The 22332-nt window shown below is 42.5% G+C and overlaps 1 protein-coding gene across 2 annotated transcripts in view; it reads right to left on the reverse strand.

Moving 5' to 3' along the window:
- Positions 1-22332, reverse strand: part of XPNPEP3 (X-prolyl aminopeptidase 3, mitochondrial) — a 121348-nt gene that overhangs the window by 66369 nt on the left and 32647 nt on the right. For both annotated transcript variants that reach the window (XM_011964154.1, XM_011964153.1), the window contains exons 4-6: positions 18665-18867; positions 3555-3617; positions 1665-1778 (exon numbers count right to left, since the gene is read on the reverse strand). In XM_011964154.1, coding sequence (XP_011819544.1) covers positions 1665-1778; positions 3555-3617; positions 18665-18867 — 380 coding nt within the window. The remainder of the gene's footprint in view (positions 1-1664; positions 1779-3554; positions 3618-18664; positions 18868-22332) is intronic.

Here is a 22332-nt window from a genome sequence, read left to right on the forward strand (position 1 = left end):
GATTCTCCTGCCTCAGCCTCCCGAGTAGCTGGGACTACAGGCACGCGCCACCACGCCCAGCTAATTTTTGTATTTTTAGTAGAGACAGGGTTTCACCATGTTGGCCAGGATGGTCGTGAACTCCTGGCTTCAAGTGATCTACCTGCCTTAGCCTCCCAAAGTACTGGGATTATAGGTATGAGCCACTGTGTCTGGCCTATATTTTATTTTTTTTTGAAGACAGGGTCTTGCTCTGTTGCCCAGGCTGGAGTGCAGTGGCGTGGTCACAGCTCACTGCAACCTTGAACTCCCCAGGCTCAGATGATCCTTCTCACCTTAGCCTCCCAAGTAACTGGGACTATAGGCATGTGCCATCATGCCTGGTTCATTTTTGTATTTTTTTGTAGAGAGAGGGTTTCACTATGTTGCCCAGGCCAGTCTCGAACTCCTGCGTTCAAGGTATCTGCCTGCTTTGACCTCCCAAAGTGCTGGAATTACAGATGTTAGCCACCTCACCCAGCCTATATTTATGAGTTAAAAAAAATCCCTCCAAACTACATATAGAGTATACAATTTGTATAAAGTTTATAAACAAGCAGTAGCTAATTAATACTGTTTGGGGAGTCCTATGTATGTAATACAACTATTTCTTAAAAGTCAAGCGAAAAACAAAATTTAGGTTACCAGTTACCTTTGAGGAAGTGGGATGGGACAGCATAAGGGTAGGTGTGCTTTATTGCTACTGTTCTAGCTCTAAAATTGACTGCCTGGTTCATGGGTATTCATTTTTGTTTTTGTTTTTTTAAATTATGCTATATAATTTACAAGTTTCCTATATTTTTTTCTTTTGGATTTACTGAATACTAAATCAGTAAAGAAATGGACTTAGTAAAGGAATACACAATTCCTTCACTTGTATAGTCACATGGGAAGAAAATCATAGAAGATATGTTCCCTCACAGCTAATAGCGATTTCTTAAAGTCTTTCTGCCCAGAAAATCCACTTGGCTCACTATTGTTGCTGCAAGTCCTTAGAGAATGAGAGTTATAGCGAAATGAGCAGAGGCTTTAGAGTAGAATACTTGGCTCTGCACTAATATGTTGTTTTAGGTTTTTAAATACTTAAATATTTATTTATTTATTTAGAGACAGAGTCTTGCTCCATAGCCCAGGCTGGAGCGCTGGAGTACAGTGGTGTGATCTCGGCTCACTACAACTTATGCCTCCCGGGCTCAAGCAATTCTCCTGCCTCAGCCTCCAGAGTAGCTGGGATTACAAGCACATGCCACCACGCCTGGCTAATTTTTGTAGTTTTAGTAGAGATGTGTTTCACCATCTTGGCCAGGCTGGTCTCGAACTCCTGACCTCACGTGATTCACCTGCCTTGGACTCTCAAAGTACTAGGATTACAGGCCTGAGCCACCACACCTGGCCTATGTTGCTTTATTTTTTAAAGTTCATTTTCCTCATCTATTAAAAAGTCATGTTAATATTTGCTCCTTTCTAACATAGCTAATTTAAGGATAAAATGAGATAATGTCTGTAAAACCATTCATAAGCAATAAAATACTTTTAAAATGTCAGCTAATTTGTGAAAGCTGAAGGTTAGGGGACCATGAGGTTAGCAGGTTTTCTACTAGAGTATCTGGACCTAGTGGGAGCAGCACTGAGGGCATTTCACATACCTTGATGAGTTGATTATTCTTCACATAGTGCAAAGTGTTTGACCGATTACCACCAGCCACCACAGGTGGATAGGCTAAGATGTCTGCACCACGAGCCCGGCATTCAAATTCAAACTGTGAAAAACAATAGCAAGGTATGACTCAAAGGGTTTCTGTAGGGCTGCCCCAGCCCAGGCTCTCTTCAACAGCCCATACCTCCATACCAGTACTTATCTTAAGTCATTACTGGAAAACTATTCATCATACCTAACCAAACCTTTTATACTGTAATTTCAGTCCATTTCTTTTATTCTAACCCCATGTACTATAATTTATGTTAAGTATACTCTTTTATTCCCATAAATCCTGTTATTTCAACCCTATTATTAAATCTGTTCTTTTTTCTTTAGTGTTCTCTAAATTTCTTATAATTTTCAAATTAAGTCCAGAAGACAGAAAACTATGATGAAGGCTGAGCCTTGAAATACAATCATGTAAGGTTACTATTTGTTTATCCTTATTTAGCTAAACACTGAAATGTGACTTACATTTTTAACAACAGGTCTAAATTACTAATTCCAATCTTTTTTTTTTTTTTTTTGAGGCGGAATCTCGCTCTGTCGCCGGGACTGGAGTGCAGTGGCCCGATCTCAGCTCACTGCAAGCTCCGCCTCCCGGGTTTACGCCATTCTCCTGCCTCAGCCTCCGGAGTAGCTGGGACTACAGGCGCCCGCCACCTCGCCCGGCTAGTTTTTTGTATTTTTAGTAGAGACGGGGTTTCAGCGTGTTAGCCAGGATGGTCTCGATCTCCTGACCTCGTGATCCGCCCGTCTCGGCCTCCCAAAGTGCTGGGATTACAGGCTTGAGCCACCGCGCCCGGCTCCAATCTTTCAAATAGCTACGAATCTAAATGCTCTGGAAAAGTGAAAAAGGAAGCTAGGAAAATTGCAATCCTACTAATTTCACTATGTTCTAGGATACAGGATGGAGCTGGAGGTTGGTGAGTATCTGCTACTATCTACAGCACTTTCTCAACCTCTATTTTTTTTTTTTGAGACACGATATTGCTCTGTCACCCAGGCTGGAGTGCAGTGAGGCAATCATAGTTCACTATAGCCTGAATCTTCCAGGCTCAAGTCATACATCCACCTCAGCCTCCAGAGTAACTGGACTACAGGTATGTTACCATGCCCAACTAATTTTTTTAAATTTTTTGTAGAGATGAGGTCTCAGTATGTTGCCCAGGCTGATCTCGAACTCCTGGGCTCAAGTGATCCTCCCATCTCGGCCTCCCAAATTTTACAGGCATGTGCCACCACGCCTGTCCTCAGCCTTTTTTTTTTTTGAGACAGTCTTGCTCTGTTGCCCAGGCTGGAGTGCAGTGGCATGATCTTGGCTCACTGCAACCTGTGCCTCCCAGGTTTAAGTGATTCTTGTGTCTCAGCCACCTGACTAGCTGGGATTACAGACATACGTTACCACACCCAGCTAGTTTTTGTATTTTTAGTAGAGATGGGGTTTTGCCATGTTGGCCAGGCTGGTCTCGAACTCCTGGCCTCAAATGATTCGCTTGCCTTGGCCTCCCACAGTGCTGGCATTACAGGCATGAGCTCCACGTCCAGCCCTCAGCCTCTTTTTGACATTGACCTAAACAGTATTACTTTTGTCACCTCGCATTGCTAAATTTTCCCTTCATCATCATCTGTTCTACTTTGCAATTTTCTTCCTTTAATTGTAACACAGTATATTTTAGACTTAAAAATGACCAGTGATATTTCAGAAACAAATCCTCTCCAATGACATGCTGGTCATCACTATCATGAAAGCAAATTGCACTACCATTTCTGCAAATCAAATTACTTATTATATTCACCTCCAACAAGACAGTGAAGCTAACCATCTGAATCTCACCTTAGCATAAAGAAAGCCTTCTTCCACAGGGGCTTTACTGGCAAACATAGTTTCTATGAAAGCCTGCAAAGAGAAAGGAGGATGAAAAGAACATGATCTCATTCTATGTTGCTTACTCGAACATTCAAAATACTGGAGCTCAAATGAAAAGCACCTTTCCCCACAATTTTGTCAACCTGAAGTTGTGACTTACTGGGGATAATAATATAGATTTCTGAAAGGAAAACATTTTGCTTTGATGTGAATGTGTCCCCTCCAAAATTCACGTTGCAATTTAATCGCCATTGGGGTGATAGTAAGAAGTGGGGCCTTTTGGGTAGTGATTAAATCTTGAGGGTTCTGCCCTCATAGATGGGATTAGTGACCTTATAAAGGGGCTTGGGGGAGTGAGTTTGGCCCCTCTTGGTTTTCTGTCCCTTCTGCCATATGAGGATACCTAGAGGGTGTCATCTATCAGGAATGTCCCTTCACCAGACACTGAATCTGCTGGCACCTTGACCTTGGACTTCCCAGCCTCCAGAGCTTCGAGGAAATACATTTCTATTGCTTATAAATTATCCAATCTCAGGTACTTTGTAATAGCAGCACATACTAAGATACACATTTGTTATTTACGTAACAAAATGCCTCAATAGCCCCATGTATGAAATTATGGATTGAATGGTCTAGTCTACATCAAGGTTTCCCAACCTCAGTACTACTGACATTTGGGGCCAGAAAATTCCTCGTGGGAGAGCTGTCCTGTTCTATGTAGGGTGCCAGAAGCATTCCCAATTGTGACAACAGGACATTACCAAAATGCTCCCCCGGGGACAAAACTGCTCCCCAACGAAAACCACTGGCCTATAGTGTAAGTACTTTTATTAATTCTCTGTGATAACCACACCATATGTGTGTGCATTTTTTTTTTTTGAGACAAGAGTCTTACTCCATCCCGTAGGTTGGAGTGCAATGGAGTGATCAGAACTCACTGCAGCCTCAAACTCCTGTACTCAAGTGATCCTCCCACCTTAGCCTCCTAAGTAGCTGGGACTACAGGTGCACGCCACCATGCCCAGCTAATTTTTAAATTTTTTGTAATTTTTAATTTTTTCAGCCTCCTAGGGTGGCTCACACCTGTAACCCAGCACTTTAGGACGCTGAGGTGAGAGGATCGCTTGAGCTCAGGAGCTCGAGACCGGCCTGGACAATATAGTGAGACACTATCTCTCTAAAGAAAACAAACAAACAAACAGGCCGGACGTGATGGCTCACGCCTGTAATCCCAGTACTTTGGGAGGCTGAGGCGGGCAGATCATGAGGTGAAGAGTTTGAATCCAGTCTGTCCAACATAGGGAAACCCCATCTCTACTAAAAATACAAAAAATCAGCTGGATGTGGTGGTGTGCGCCTGTAATCCCAGCTACTCAGGAGGCTGGGACAGGAGAATCACGTGAACCAGGAAGCAGAGGTTGCAGTGAGCCAAGATCACGCCACTGCGCTCCAGCCCGGGCCACAGTGCAAGACTCTGTCTAAAAAAAAAGAAAACATGAAAACATTTCTTAGTATGAGGTAATGGCATTGCCAAAATGCCCAATAGAGTAAAAGCAAGTGGGACAATGGTGGGAATATTTGCATGGCTCGCTCCCTCTAGATTCAAAACTTTCCTCAAATGTTTCCTCCTCATAGAGGCCCTTCCTGACTATCCCATCTAACTTAGCACCTTCCATCACATTTCATCCCCCTTCACTGCTTTGTTTTTCTTCATAGCATTTAATTCCAGATGACTTCATGTCGTTTGTTTACTGTCTCTCCTCCACCAGAATGTAACTGTGGAGAGTGAGCATGGACAGTCTATTGTGCTAACGTATCCTTAGAACCTAGAGCAGTGCCTGGCACATAGTTGGTACTCAGTAAATATCTGCTGGATAATGAGCAATTAAAATCAATGAAAGGGGCCGGGTGTGGTGCCTCATGCTTGTGATCCCAGCACTTTGGGAGGCCCAGGCGGCGGATCACAAGGTCGGGAGATTGAGATGATCCTGGCTAACATAGTGAAACAGTCTCTACTAAAATACAAAAAAATTAGCTGGGCGTGGTGGCAGGCACCTGTAGTCCTAGTTACTTGGGAGGCTGAGGCAGGAGAATCGCTTGAACCTGGGAGGTGGAGGTTGCAGTAAGCCAAGATCATGCCGCTGCACTCCAGCCTGGGCGACAGAGCGAGACTCCATTTCAAAAAAAAAAAAATTAAACAACTGGGTGTGCTGGCTCACGCCTGTAATCCCAGCACTTTGGGAGGCTGAGGCAGGTAGATCACTTGTGGGCAGGAGTTTGAGACCAGCTTGGCCAACATGGCGAAACCCTGCTGTCTCCACTAAAAATACAAAAAATTAGCTGGGCATAGTGGTGGGCACCTGTAATCCCAGCTGCTCAGGAGGCTGAGGTAGGAGAATCACTTGTACCCGGAGAGTGGAGATGGCAGTGAGCTGAGATTGCAACAGTGCACTCCAGCCTGGGTGCCACAGCAAGACTCCGTCTCAAAAAAAATAAAAAATAAAAAAATAAATTAAAGGACACTTGCACACACAATCACAAATGTTGACAAATAACTTATTCAGCACTATATTTTTAGCATGAAACATAAAAAATATGGCAGTCCTAGTGGCTGCACTCACTCAAAAGAGGTATTTGTCTTTTTATTAATTTTGCTTTTAACCCTTCTTGCCTGGCATAGATATTTGTTGATGTCATGGCTTAAAAAAATTTTTTTTAAGAGATGGGGTCTTGCTATGTTGCCCACACTGGAGGGCAGTGGCTATTCATAGGCACAATCGTGGTGCACTACTGCCTTGAACTCCTGGGCTCAAGCGATCCTTCTGCTTCAGCCTCCTGAGTAGCTGGGACTATAGGTGCACACCATTGTGCCAGGACAGTCGTGACTCTTTCAAACTGTTACGTAGACTCAACAGGATAGAAAAGTTCCTCTTCCTTCCTAGGTGATCAAATGCCTAATCTTGCTTTACTTCTTTTTGTAATGAATGTGCCTCCTATGAGTCAATTTCTTTACAGAGCATTCCAGGTACACATGACATGCAGTTCAAATGCTACCTACCCTTACTATATGCTTGATGTCCTTCCAGTAAAGATCAAGAGTTAGACTTCATGACTGGCACTTCTTACGATTGTCTTGTCACAACGTAGTCCGCACTCCCAATAAAGATTTAACACTCTTACTTCACTAAGTGCTACCTGAATGTATTTTGACTGTTAAAAAATGTAAAATGGGGCCGGGCGCGGTGGCTCAAGCCTGTAATCCCAGCACTTTGGGAGGCCGAGACGGGCGGATCACGAGGTCAGGAGATCGAGACCATCCTGGCTAATACGGTGAAACCTCGTCTCTACTAAAAATACAAAAACTAGCCGGGCGAGGTGGCGGGCGCCTGTAGTCCCAGCTACTCGGGAGGCTGAGGCAGGAGAATGGTGCAAATCCGGGAGGCGGAGCTTGCAGTGAGCTGAGATCGGGCCACTGCACTCCAGCCCGGGCGACGAGACTCCGCCTCAAAAAAAAAAAAAAAATGTAAAATGGGCTTTCTTTGCATTTCACCCTGCATCTCTCATAATCAGAACACATCACAAATGAACACTGTAAAGCTAATGGAGAAGGGAGAGTAGAGAGAAAAAGCATTTCACAAACCATTTCATGAAAGGTGTGTGTATGTGTGTGTGAGTGACAGAAAGAGACATGGGGAGAGGCAGCCCTTAACATTGTCCCATGGATCGTTTCTTAGCTTCCTTATTTTAAAAATCAGTGATTTGAGGCTGAGCTCAGTGGCTCATACCTGTAATTCCAGCACTTTGGGAGGCTGAGGCAGGTGGATAACGAGGTGAGGAGTTCCAGACCTGCCTGGCCAAAATGGTGAAACTCTGTCTCTACCAAAAATACAAAAATTAACCGGGCGTGGTGGCAGGCACCTGTAATTCCAGCTACTCAGGTGGCTGAGGCAGAGAATTGCTTGAACCCAGGAGGTGGAGGTTGCAGTGAACCTAGATCGCGCCACTGCACTCCAGCGTGGGCTAGACTAAGACTCCATCTTAAATAAATAAAAGGAATGGTTATGGAAAACAAGAATGTTTAACTTTGGAAGACTAAAGGTAGAATATAGAGAAGCAGGCCTCAAATGTTTGTGTGCTATTATGCTATGAGGCTTAATTCCAGCAGGTCTGAAATTAGCCTGAGCTGTTTTGCTAAAGTTCTGTATGACACTGACTCGGGCCAGGGCCTGAAGCATACTGATAAACAGTGTTGCAGGGAGTTTCAGAGCAGTTTGTATCAGCTTGTCAGTACTTGATAACAGATCAATGCTTTGTACTGGGTCTCCATGAGCTCGCCAGAGGGCTTTACTATTACATAGAAGGGATATGCCTATGTGACCAAAATCAAAAATCCTAAGTGAGATTCCATTTTAGGCTCTTGGGTTCTGAGGTGTTCTGGGCATTCATCACTGGTTCTTGGTCTGTGAGAGAACCACCAAGCCCTTACCTAGGGAGAAAAACAGGAGCCTGCACCTGGCTTCTCCAGACTCCTTGCTGTGAGACAGCCACAGGCTGTGATACGTATCTTTAACTTTAATGCAGTTGCTCTATGAAACCTTTTTCCTGTAATGACTGTGTGTTTGTAAGCACTGTCTCTGGGTCTTCTTTAACAATTGAACTCTAACTGCCACTTAGAAGTAGGAATGTTGGCCAGGCACGGTGGCTCACACCTGTAATCCCAACACTTTGGGAGGCAAAGGCAGGCGGATCATGAGGTCAGGAGTCTGAAACCAGCCTGACCAAAATGGTGAAACCCCATCTTTGCTAAAAATACAAAAATTAGCCAGGGGTAGTGGTAGGCGCCTGCAATCCCAGCTACTTGGGAGGCTGAGGCAGAAGAATCGCTTGAACCCTGGAGGCAGAGGTTGCAGTGAGCAGAGATTGCGCCACCGCACTCCAGCCTGAGTGACAGAGAGAGACTCTGTCTCAAAACAAAACAAAACAAAAACCAAAACAAAGTAAGGAAAAGTAAGGAATGTTTAGAAGACAACTAATGCATTCTTGATTTTTTACTGAGATAAAATTCACATCATATAAATTAACCAATAAAGTGAGCAACCTAGTGACATTTAGTACATTCACAATGTTTTGCAACCACCACCTCTCTCTAGGTCCAAAACATTTTCATCACCAGAAAAGAAAATCCCTTACCCATTAAGCAGTTAATTTCTGTTCTCCTCTCACCCTATTCCCTGCTTTTTGTCTCTACGGGTTTACCTGTTCTGGATAGTTCATATAAACAGAGTCATACAGGCGGGCGCAGTGGCTCACGCCTGTTAGTCCCAGCACTTTTTTTGGGTGGATTGCTTGAGTCCAGCAGTTCGAAACCAGCCTCAGCAACATGGTGAAACTCAGTATTTACAAAAAATACAAAAATTAGCCAAGCGTGGTAGCGCGAGTAGCTCCGCCTCTCAAGTAGCTGGGCCTATAGGCATGAGCCACTGTACCTGGCCTGTTGTTGAACTGTAAGAGTTCATTAAATAGGCCGGGCGCGGTGGCTCATGCCTGTAATCCCAGTACTTTGGGAGGCTGAGGCGGGGGGGTGGTGGATCACCTGAGGTTGGGAGTTCGAGACCAGCCTTACCAACATGGAGAAACCCCATCTCTACTAAATATATAAAAATTAGCCAGGCGTAGTGGCGGACGCCTGTATTCACAGCTACTTGGGAGGCTGAGGCAAGAGAATTGCTTGAACCTGGGAGGCAGAGGTTGTAGCGGGTCAAGATCAGGCCATTGCATTCCAGCTTGGGTGACAAGAGTGAAACTCCATCTCAAAAAAAAAAAGTTCTTTAAATATTCTAGATACTAGTAGAACCTTATCAGATACATGACTTGCAAATATTTTCTCTCATTCCGTTTTTTCACTTTCTTGATAGTGTCCTTTTAAACAATTTTTTAAAAGTTTTTTTAATTCTTTTTTTTTAATAAAAAGAGAGGAGGTCTCACTATGTTGCCCAGGCCGCTCCTGAACTCCTAAGTTCAAATGATCTCCCCGCCTTGGCCTCCCAAAGTGCAAGGATTACAGGTATGAGCCACCATGCCCAGTCCCTTTGTTTTTATTATTTTTAAAAATTATTGTTTTGAGACAGGGTCTCACTCTGTTACCCAAGCTGAAGTGCAGCGCTGCGATCTCGGCTCACTGAAGCCTCTGCCTCCCAGGCTCCAGTGATCCTCCCGCCTCAGTCTTGTGAGTAGCTGAAACTACAGGAGCATGCCACCACACCCAGCTAACTTATTTTTGTATTTTTCATAGAGATGGGGTTTTTCCATGTTGCTCAGGCTGGTCTCAAACTCCTGGGCTCAAGAGATCTGCCCGCCTTGGCCTCCCAAAGTGTTGGGATTATAGGTGTGAGCCACTGCACTCAGCCTTTTCATTTATTCTTAAATTAAATTGTTTAATTAACTACTTTGTTTTTGAGACAGAGTCTTGCTCTGTTGCCCAGGCTGGAGGGTAGTGGTGTGATCTTGGCTCACTGCAACCTCCGCCTCCCAGGTTCAAGCAATTCTCCTGTCTCAGCCTCCCAAGTAGCTAGGATTACAGGCACTCACCACCATACCTGGCTAATTTTCTGTATTTTTAGTAGAGACGGGGTTTCACTATGTTGCCCAGGCTGGTCTGGAATTCCTGACCTCAGGTGATCTGCGCACCTCAGCCTCCCAAAGTACTGGGATTACAGGCGTGGGTTACCGTGCCCAGCCTTTTTTTTTCTCTAATGCTGTTTCTCAGTGTGAGAAAAGTGTCCTTTGACGTACAGAAGTTTTAAACATTGATAAATTCTAATTTATCTACTTTTTCTTTTGGTGCCTGTACTTTTGGTATCATACTTAAGAATCCTTTGGCAAATCCAAGGTCAGGAAGATTCACCCTTATGTTTTTTCCTAATAGTTTTATAATTTTAGCTCTTAAGTTTAGGTCACTGATCCATTTTATTTATTTATTTACTTAATTTGTGAGATAGAGTCTTGCTCTGTTGCCCAGGCTGGAATGCAGTGGTGTAATCTTGGCTCACCGCAATCTCTGCCTCCTGGCCTGGGTTCAAGTGATTTTCCTATTGCCACACAGCAGCCTGGGAACAAAGGGAGACTCTGCCTCCCGAGTACTCAGGATTACAGGCATATGCCACCACACTTGGCTAATTAATTTTTAGATAACGTGTGAAGTAGGGGTACAACGTCATTCCTTTTTTTTTTTTTTTTTTTTTTGAGATAGAGTCTCGCTCTGTCACCAGACTGGAGTGCAGTAGCGTGATCTTGGCTCACTGCAACTTCCATCTCCCAGGTTTAAGCAATTCTCCTGCCTTAGCCTCCCAAGTAGCTGGGATTACAGGTGCCCACCACCACGTCCAGCTAATTTTTGTATTTTTAGTAGAGATGAGGCTTCACCATGTTGGCCAGGATGGTCTTATCTCTTGACCTCGTATCTGCCCGCCTCGGCCTCCCAAAGTGCTGGGATTATAGGTGTGAGCCACCGTGCCCAGTCACAACTTCATTCTTTTGCATGTGGATATCCAGCTGTCCCAGCACAACTGACTCATTTTTTAAAAAATTCATCCTTGGTTTGCTATGGCACATGTTTGAAATCATGGAATGTGGAAATGATAGACCCTGAACTTCACGAGCTAGCAAAATGGATTTGGAGGGAATTCTGAATTGCTGGTAGGTCTAAATATTCAGTAGTTTGGTTAGTGCCTTCAGCGCTGGCTGAAAGTAAGCTCAGAATCTCTTTTAGATGAGCTTCTCTTTTTGATCAACAGATGGAGCTCCAACCCAAAGAAACTGGGCTATTACCATTTTTTTTTTTTTTTTTTTTTTTTTTTTTTGATGAGTCAACTGAGAACAACCACAGCTAAAATAATTCGAGCGGCAAGTTGACAGTGATGGGTAAAAAAACACGGAACACGGATGTAAGCGGCTATTCAGTGAAGAAAATGAGCCATTTTCTAGATTATTACATGCAATACCTTGAGGAACTCTTGTTAAAAATGGTTCCTGAGAATTTTAGATCAAAGAACAGTATCTCTTATTTTGAATACTGCTGAGTGAGAGAGAATGGTTCACAGGGAAACCCCTAGTTTATTAAAATGGATGAAGGGAGGGGCCTATCATACGTTAGATATGGGCAACTATCCTGCCCCTCCCTCGTCATACAGTCAGTGCCTCCTGAAGCTGCAGAAATGCTGTGGATGCAGACAGTATGGTTCTGGTTGTATGAGGACAGAAATGAACTCCATTATGGGCTACCCCTCACCCAGGTTATGACTGATACTGTGATAAAAGGCATCCACCAGCATGAACTTCATATGTGACTTTGCTGTTAGATCTCAGGAAGATGTAAAAAGGCAGTTTAAGATCTTTTATCCCAACTTCCTGGATAATAAAAAGATAGTAAGTTTAGGACTTTACAAAAGAAATAAAATCAAGAAAGAAAGGGGGCATGAAAAAGAATAAAGTTAGACCCTTAGTTTACACCATATATAAATATTAACTCAAAATGGGTCAAAGACCTGAACAAAAAACTATAAAACTCTTAGAAGAAAACACAGGGGAGTATCTTTATGACACTGGGTTTGGTAATATTTTCCTAGATATGACACCAAAAGCACAGTTAACAACAACAAAAAAACAAACTGGACTTTATAAAAATTAAAAAATCTTGAGCATTAAAGGATGCCATCAATAGTAAAAAGCCAACCCTCATAATGGGAGAATATTTGCAAACCATATATTGGATTAGGAATTAATATCAAAAACATATAAGGAATTCCTACAACTCAACAACAAAAATACCCAGCCCAATTTAAAAAATGGGCAAAGGAACTGAACTGGTATTTCTCCAAGTAAGATATACAAATGACCAATAAACACATGAAAATATCCTCAACATGTTAAGGAAATGCAAATAGAAACTATGAGAGGTGATTTCACACCCGTTAAGGTGGCTAGTACTCAAAAGGCAGAAAATAACAAGCATTGATTGGCAAGAATGTAGAAAAACTGGAACCCCTGTGCATTGCTGGTAGAAATGTAAAATGGTCCATGTGCTGTGGAAAACTGGATGGTGGTTTCTCAAAAAATTAAACATATAATCAGGAGGCTGAGGTGGGAAGATCACATGAGCCCAGAGATGGAGGTTGCAGTGAGCTAAGATGGTGCTGCTGCACTCCAGCCTGGGAACAAATGGAGACTCTCTCTCAAAAAAAGAAAAAAAAAATTAAACACAGAATCACCACAGATCTAACAATTCTACTTCTGGGTATATACCCCAAAGAACTGAAAGCAGGGACCTGAACAATTATTTGCAAACCCAGGTACATACCAGCATTAGTCATCATAGCCCAAAAGATGGAAACAACCCAAGTGTCCAAAGACAGATGAAAAGACGAAGGAAACGTTGTCTATACATACAATGGAATATCATTCAGCCACAGAGGAATGTGACTGTGATAAATGCTACAAAATGGATGAACTCTGAAAACATTATACTAAGTGAAGTAAGCCAGTCGCAAAAAGACAAATACTGTATGCTTCTACTGATATGAAGTAGCTAGAATACGCAGAGTCACAGAAAAAGTAAAAGTTACCAGGGGCTGGGAGGAGGGGAGATTTCATCTCAAAAAAAAAAAAAAAGAAAAAGAAATAGATTTGCCAATGCCAATAGGGCGCCTTGAAGGCATCCTATTTCAGGAGTAAGAACAAAAGTGGCAAGCTGAAATGACACAGTGCTATCAAAATGGGTCTTAACAATTTATAGCATGCACGATGACAACATGCCCAAACCAACCCAACAACAGGAATAAGCTTGCATGTGAACACAAGCTGCATTACAGATACCTTAATTTAAATGGAGTCCAAGGGATCCCAAGCACGACTGCCAGTGATTCACTCCCATGGCAGAAACCCACATTGTGCATGCATGGGAGACTCGGACCCGCTGGTCTATGGAAATTCTAACTAAAGGATGCAACCGGTTGAGGTGCTTTTTAACAGCTCCAACAATGCAACTGAGTGCCAAGCATTCTTTTCCTGTAGTGCAGTTTGTGGATCCTGGACAAACTTTAAACAGGACTAGGGTTGTGTCATGTCTTCTCTTCTCTTCTCTTGTTTCTTTTGAGACAAAGTCTCACTCTGTCACCCAGGCTGGAGTGCAGTGGCGCTATCTCTGCTCACTGCAACCTCCGCCTCCCGGGTTCAAGCGATTCTCCTGCCTCAGCCTCCCAAGTAGCTGGGACTACAGGCATGAGCCAACGCACCCAGCTAAACCATGTAACCAGTGGCATGATCATGGCTTACTGCAGCCTTGACTTCCTGGGCTCAAGTGATCTTTCCATGTCAGCCTTCCAAGTACTTGGGACTACAGGCATGTGCCACCACATCCAGCTAATTAAAACATTATTTTTTTGTAGAAATGGGGTCTTACTATGAGGCCGAGGTTGGTTTCAAACTCCTGAGCTCAAGTGATCCACCCATCTTGGCCTCCCGAAGTGCTGGGATTACGGGTATGAGTCTCCACATCTGGCCAAATCATGTAACTTTTCGAGAAGGAAATCTGGCTGTTTTCAAGATGTTTTGAATCCTGAAATAGCAGAGATATGGTCTCTGATCTAGATTCCTATGAGAAATAATATATGGTATATAAGAAGAGGTAAATTGCACAGGGAGGGACAAAATAATTACACCATGATTTTGTCTTCTTTTATTTCTTTCTTTATTGAGACAGGGTCTCACTCTGTCACCCAGGCTGGAGTGCAGTGGCACAATCAAATCTCATTGCAGCTTTAACTGCCCCAGCTCAAGTGATCCTCCTTCCTCAGCCTCCCAAGCAGCTGGGACCACAACACCTGGCTATTTTTAAAATTTTTTTGTAGAGATGGGGTCTCTCCCTGTTGCCCAGGCTAGTCTTGAACTCCTGAGCTTAAGTGATTCTCCTGCCTCATCCTCCCAAAGTGCTGGGATTACAGGTGTGAGCCACCACACCTGGCCTTAATTTTTATTTTAATGTAAGCCTTTAGCAGCTAAATTTTGTCTGACTTCTCGCTTCAATGGTACTGCTACATGATGTAAGATGGGGTCAGGTAAAACTGATATTTTAGGAGCTTATAAAATTTAGTATAATACTGATGATGATGATGATCAAATATATTGAGAGACTGAATTAAAGTCCTGTTGGGATGTTATCCCTATGGAGGAGAATTGGTTTGATGAATATTTAGACTTGATTAATGATAGATTATTATTTCTAATAACTCAGTAGATATATACCATAAAGTGCAGAAAACCGTGGATCAGGGAGTCCAAAAGACTGTACAGTTCATACAGAAACACAAGAAAGTATAATTGGATAATTCAGCTATCTCTTTAAATCAGTACCAACTCTTCACTGATCACCGTAAATGTTTGGATTCTATGTATGCATTTTTTTAGAGACAGGGTTTGCTTTGTCACCCAGGCTGGAGTGCAGTGATGTGGTACTACTTCATTGCAACCTTAAACTCTTGGTCTAAAGTGATCCTTCTGCCTCAGCCTCCAGAGTAACTAGGACTACAGGCATATGCCACAATGCCTGGCTAATTAAAATATAGTTTTTTTTGTAGAGGTGAGGTCTTGCCATGTTGCCAGGCTGGTCTCTAACTCCTTGCTGCCTCATGTGATCCTCCCACCTTGGCCTCAGTGCTGAGATTATAGGGGTGAGCCACTGTGCCCTGCTTGTCTATATATTTTGATTATCTATATGATATTGAGAAGTGAAGTTAACTGTTGTCAACTCAGGATTACTGTTTTATCAAAAAATAGAGTTATTATTGGTTATGGGGGCAGAGTGAACTGTTCTGCTAATTCTGGGCTTAGAATTAACCAGAGCTATTTTGCTAAAGTTCCTTCCTTGGTCAAGGTGTGGCAGGAAACATACTGATTGAAATTTTTTTTTTTTTTTTTTTTTTTTTTTTTTTTTTTTTTTTTTTTGAGACGGAGTCTTGCTCTGTGCTCACTGCAACCTCCGCCTCCCAGGTTTGCGCCATTCTCCTGCCTCAGCCTCCCGAGCAGCTGGGACTACAGGTGCCCACTACCTCGCCCGGCTAGTTTTTTGTATTTTAGTAGAGACGGGGTTTCACCGTGTTAGTCAGGATGGTCTCGATCTCCTGACCTCGTGATCCGCCCGTCTCGGCCTCCCAAAGTGCTGGGATTACAGGCTTGAGCCACTGTGCCTGGCTGATTGAAATTGTTAAGAGGAGGCTTGGCATGGTGGCTCATGCCTGTGATCTTAGTGTTTTGGGAGGCTGAGGACGGAAGATCTCTTGAGGCCAGGAGTTCAATACCAGCCTGGGTAATATAGTGAGACCCCATCTCTACAAAAACCTAAAAAATTAGCCAGGCATGGTGGTATGTGCCTGTAATCCAAGCTACTCAGGAGGCTGAGCCAAGAGCCTCCCCTAAGTCCAGGAATTCAAGGCTGCAGTAAACTATGATCTCACCATGCACTCCAACCTGAGTGACAGCGAGACACTGTCTCAAAAAGAAAGCAAAAAACAACAAAAAACAAAACCAAACAATTAGGAAGGCAGGAAGCACATAAAAAGATGCCCAATACCACTAAGTATTAGGGAAATACAAATCCAAACCATGATAAGATACCACTTCACACCCATTAGGATTGGCTATTACCACAAAAACAGAACAAATGTTGGTGTAGAGTGGAGAAATTGGAACCCTTGGTGTGTTGCTAGTGGGAATGTGAAATGGTGCAGCCACTATGGATAACAGTATGGTGGACCTCAAGATATTAAACATAAAATTACCATTTGATCTAGCAACTCTAGTTGTGTGTATATACCAAATAGAATTAAAAGAGACTTGAACACAAGATATTTGTACACTTACGTTCACAGCAACATTATTCACAATAGTAAAAAAAAAAAAAAACATAGAAACCAAATGTTTATCAATGGATGAATGGACAAATAAAATATGGCATATGCATACAATAGAATATTATTCAGTCTTTAAAAAGAATGAAGCTGGGCATGGCAGCTCACACCTGTAATCCCAGCACTTTGGGAGGTCAAGGTGGGCGGATTGCTTGAGCTCAGGAGTTTGAGACTAGCCTGGACAACACTGATAAACCCTATCTCTATAAAAAATTTTAAAAAATTAGCAGGCATGGTGGCATGCGCCCATGGTCCCAGCTACTTGGGAGGCTACGGTGGGAAGATCACTTGAACCCAGGAGGTCAAGACTGCAGTGAGCTGTGATCATGCTACTGTACTCTAGTCTGGGCAACAGAGCGAGACTCTATCTAAAAAAAAAAAAAGAATGAAATTCTAAGGGAAGAACCTTAAAAACATTATGCTAGTCACAAAATAAGCCAGTCACAAAAAGCCAAATGTTGTATGATTCCATTTCTATGCAGTAGCTAGAATAGGTAGATTCATACAGAAAGGAGAGGTTACTGGGGGCTGGAGGAGGAAGAATGGGAAGTTATGATTTATGTACAGTTTCTATTTGGAATGATGGAAAAAGGTGGGAAAAGTGGGCACAACAATGTGAATATCCTTCATGTCACTGAATTGCAACTTAAAAATGGTCACAATGGCCGGGCGCGGTGACTCAAGCCTGTAATCCCAGCACTTTGGGAGGCCGAGACAGGCAGATCACAAGGTCAGGAGATCGAGACCATCCTGGCTAACATGGTGAAACCCCGTCTCTACTAAAAAATACAAAAAAAAACTAGCTGGGCGAGGTGGCGGGCGCCTGTAGTCCCAGCTACTCGGGAGGCTAAGGCACGAGAATGGCGTAAACCCGGGAGGCGGAGCTTGCAGTGAGCTGAGATCCGGCCACTGCACTCCAAACTGGGCGACAGAGCAAGACTCTGTCTCAAAAAAAAAAAAAAAGGTCAAAATGATATATTTTATGTTATGCATATTTCGCCACAGTAAAAAATTTTTTTAAATTAAGTCAATGGCCAACACCTTGGAGAGAATAAATGAAATAAGGAGTTTTGGGGTAGTTTGTATCAGTTTGCCAATGAGATTTATGGTTTACACTTGGTCTCTGTGAAACCTCTGGGGGGCTTTACTGTTATATAGCAGGAATATGATTATGTGACCAAAAAAACAAAAATCCCTAGCTGAGATTCCATTTTGGGGTCTCTGATTCTGAGGTATTCTGCTGCATGTGCCATGGACTGAATTGTGTTTCCCCCAGAATTAATGTGTTTAAGCTCTACTCTCTCTGTCTTTAGGAGGTAATTAAGGTTAAATTAGGTAATTAAGGGTGGGGCTCTAATTTGACAGGACTATGGCCATACAAGAAGGCCCTCTTTCATTGTCATGTAAGGACGCAGCAAGAAAGCGGCCTTCTGTAAGCCAGGAGAGCCCTCACCAGAAATGGACCATGATGGCACCTTGATCTCGGACTTCCAGACTGCAAAATTATGAGACAATCAACTTCTCTTGTTTAAGCCATGCAGACTGTGATATTTTGTAATGGCAGCCTGAGCAGAGTATGACAACACTGGTGATTCCTAATCTGTAAGAGAAAGATACATCCTGCCTGGCCCTTACCTAGGGAGGACCATTGAAGCCTGCACCTGGTTTCTCTTGACTCTTTGCTCTGAGATAGCCATTGGCTGTGATATATATCCTTACTTTCATACTATGATTATTTTTCACCCTTTTCCTATAATAAACTGCAGATCTGTAAGCACTGTCACTTTGGGTCCTGAGTCTTTCTTAGAACCAAACTGTTTAACTGACGCTGTTAGTGTAACTACAAGGAAAGGAAACAGTATAGATTTCTGTCGTTCTAAGGAGAAATAATTAAGATTGATGGGTAAAAGAACCACCTTCACAGAAAGCAGATTTACTTTGTCTTGCAAGGTATTAAGCAAGTCTCTAGGTATGTTCACTACACACTGGAGCAGAAGCCAGATGCCCATGTGCGGTGAAGAGACTGCTGCACTGGGTATATGGCCTCAAGGTGCTTACTGAACCTTAAGAGCTTATGATTTTTCCAATCTGGAAAAGCTTTTTCAATAGGAATCATACCTGTGATGTCAGCTTCCCAGCAATCTGCATTCGTGCAATTTCTGCAGGAGATTTGATCAGCCGGAGGCGCTGTATCAGCTGCTGAACACCCCGAACCTTGTTCTTGCTCCTGGCTTTGGCCTCAGTCAAGGGCTGCATATAGTCAGAGTGAAGCTGTGCATGCGAGGGCCTCATCCAGTCATACCAAACCATGTTCGTCTCAGCTTAGAATGAGAAGCCAAAAAATAAATTTAAAACAAAACTACCAGCAACAAGAAATATCAACTGTCATAACAACTTCAACAAGAGTCAAAACTGTAAAACCTATAATGTGGAACTCTAAAGTGTTGAGAGTAAGACTCTCTCAGGACTGAAGCAATAAAGGTTTGATTATAAATCACTAAAAAGGTAATTCCCTGGAAATGGCAAGACATTCTAAGACGGAATATCCAGCTTTTCTGCCCCTAAACTTCAGTGTTCTTTATAAAGGATGATACATAGGACTAAAGCTTTATTCAAGCTTTGATTTTCTCTCTTTCTTTCTCTCTCTCTCTCTATTTTTGAGACAGAGTCTCATTCTGTCACCCAGGCTGGAATGCAGTGGCACAATCTCGGCTCACTGCAACCTCCACCTCCCAGGTTCAAGCATTCTTCTGCCTCAGCCTCTCAAGTAGCTGGCACTACATGCGCCCACCACCATGCCCGGCTAATTTTTGTATTTTCAGTAGAGATGAGGTTTAACCATATTGGCCAGGCTGGTCTCAAACTCCTGACTTCGTGATCCACCCACATTAGCCTCCCAAAGTGCTGGGATTACAGGCGTGAGTCACCACACCTGGCCTTCATTATTAAATTAATTAAACAATTAAAACAACTGTTCTTCATCACCACTTACTGAGCTAGAGGCACCTGTTGAATAATTGCACACAGAAGGAGAGAAAAACATAAACATACTCAGATTATGACTTTATGGGTAAAGTGTCCCATCCTTTCACATAATGATCTCAGAACTAGAGGAAAGGGTTCTCCTTCCATTCTGGAGCAATTATTCATTGCTATGGAAACACTACAGTTGATATTTCCTCACTTCTCCCTTTGCATCTGCTATACATTCTCTTTGTAAACAATCACAGTTCAGCTTTCAACTTTAGAGACCTAAGGAAATAGTCTATATTTGCCTAAGATATACGATATAAATGCTCATTATAAAAACGATTTACACTTAATACCAGATCTACATTTGTTCTTTTTTTCTAACAGTAAGCTATGAACAGTATTCCTAACAATCCAAGTGAGAAGGTCTGTATATTTTATATGACTAAAAAGTACTTTGGGGAAAGTAGAAGGGAAAAAATCCAGAAAACTTTGACTGGATATGCACTAGTGATTCTATGTCCTACATATTTTCATTTTTAAAATAAAAATGGTTCTAAATATATATTACATGGGAAACACTTTCCTATTATGATAGATAGAAATTTAATTGTTGCGTAATTTTTTTTTTTTGAGACCGAGTCTCGCTCTGTCGCCCAGGCTGGAGTACAGTGGCGCGATCTCAGCTCACTGCAACCTCCACCTTCCTGGTTCAAGCATTTCCCTCGCTTCAACCTCCCAAGTAGCTGGGATTACAGGCGCACGCCACCATGCCCAGCTAATTTTTTCATATTTTTAGTAGAGATGGGGTTTCACCATGTTGGCCAGACTGGCCTCAAACTCCTGATCTCAGGCAACCCGCCTGCCTTGGCCCCCCAGAGTGCTGGGATTACAGGCGTGAGCCACTGCATCCAGCCAATTGTTGTAATTTTTAAAAAGTAAAACAATCTCTACTACCTGTTCAAAGTGTATGAAATCATAGCTCACCTTTTTAAAGGTTTTAAAACCTTTAAATAAATGATTTCAGCCAGGCGCAGTGGCTCACGCCTATAATATCCTGGGAGGCTGAGGGGAGTGGATCGCCTGAGGTCAGGAGTTCGAGACCTGCCTGACTAACATGGTGAAACCTTGTCTCTACTAAAAAAACACAAAAATTAGCCAGGCGTGGTGGTGTGTGCCTGTAATCCCAGCTACACGGGAGGCTGAAGCAGAATTGCTTGAATCTGGGAGGCAGGAGTTGCAGTGAGCCGAGATTGCGCCATTGCACTCCAGCCTGGGCAAGAGTAAAACTCTGTCTCAAGAAAAAAAAAAAAGGAATGGTGACCGAGAAGTACTTTTGAGAAATTTATTTTACATGAGATTGTAACTATAGTGAGTTAATAAAATTTAGACAGAATAGACAACTAGCAACTAATGTAAGAAATAAAAAAGCTACAAAGAAAATGATTCTATGCCCCATATTTATTGTGGATTTTGAAGACATAAGAAAGTTCAATGAATTGAACAGGCTAATTATCTATAAAATGGAAAATATTTCTATAAATAAAAAGAATTTAATCAGATGTTAGAACTTACATATTCAAATGAGTATTTTCTCCCAAAAGAGCCTTTACAAGAAACAGTCTAATACATTCCATGATTGTGAAAAACATTTTTGGAATTCTCTTTTAGAAGCTAACTTCAGAAATGATTTATAAGCCATATGAGAAAAATCTAACAAAAACTTTACAATTATACATTATCTTGGCCTGAAATCAGTATTTTTAAACTTGATCATCTATCTTATTTTCCAAATAAGATACTTCAAAAAATAAAATGCTCCCAGAGCTAAAGTTTTATAAGAATTACTAAAGATAGTTTATAATGTGGTGCAGGTTCTGAAAAAATTCCCAGAAGAAAAATCTCAAAACATTCAGAATGATTAAAATTTCACCAGAGTAACTGTAGAGAAGGTAATTTCTTTGAGGGACCAGAACTCAACTGTGGCCGGGCACGGTGCCTCACACCTGTAATCCCAGCACTTCAGGAGGCTGAGGTGGGAGGCTCATTTGAGGCCAGGAGTTCAAAACCAGCCTAGGCAACAAAGTGAAGCTCCATCTCTACAAAAAATTTAAAAAATGAGCCAAACGTGGTGGTGTACCCAGGTAGTCCTAGTATTCTGGAGGTTGAGGCAGGAAGACTGCTTGAGCTTTGGGGTTCAAGGTTGCAGTGAGCCATGAGTGTGCCACTATACCTACATCCCAACCTAGGTGGCAGTGAGACCCTGCCAAAAAAAAAAAAAAAAGAACTCAACTGTATATGAACCACACAAGATCTTGTTAAAATGCAGATTCTGATTCAGTAGATAGGAGATGGAGACCTGAGATTTTAATTTCTATTACGTATTATGCATTTTAAATTTTAATATGCATTACCAAGTGATTCTGATGCTGTGACGCATGGATTGTTCTTGGAGAACAGTACCTCCTTTAGAAGAGTCGGCAAGAGCACTAACATAAGTAGTAGTAGTCAAATATCAAGACTGGTCAGTAATCTTGAAGAGTGGTCCATGCCCATCCTGTCCCTAATTTACTTTTTGGAGATGGGGCCTCACTATGTTGTGCAGTCTGGACCCGAACTCCTGGCCTCAAGTGATCCTTCTACCTCAGCCTCTCAAGTAGCTGGACTACAGATGTACACCACTGTGTCTGGCTTATCCTTTGCTTTAAAAGAAAATTATCGGCCGGGCGCAGTGGCTCAAGCCTGTAATCCCAGCACTTTGGGAGGCCGAGATGGGTGGATCACAAGGTCAGGAGATCGAGACCATCCTGGCTAAC

This window comes from Colobus angolensis, unplaced genomic scaffold (assembly GCF_000951035.1).
Source record: "Colobus angolensis palliatus isolate OR3802 unplaced genomic scaffold, Cang.pa_1.0 Scaffold65, whole genome shotgun sequence".
NCBI classification, from domain to species: domain Eukaryota; kingdom Metazoa; phylum Chordata; class Mammalia; order Primates; family Cercopithecidae; genus Colobus; species Colobus angolensis.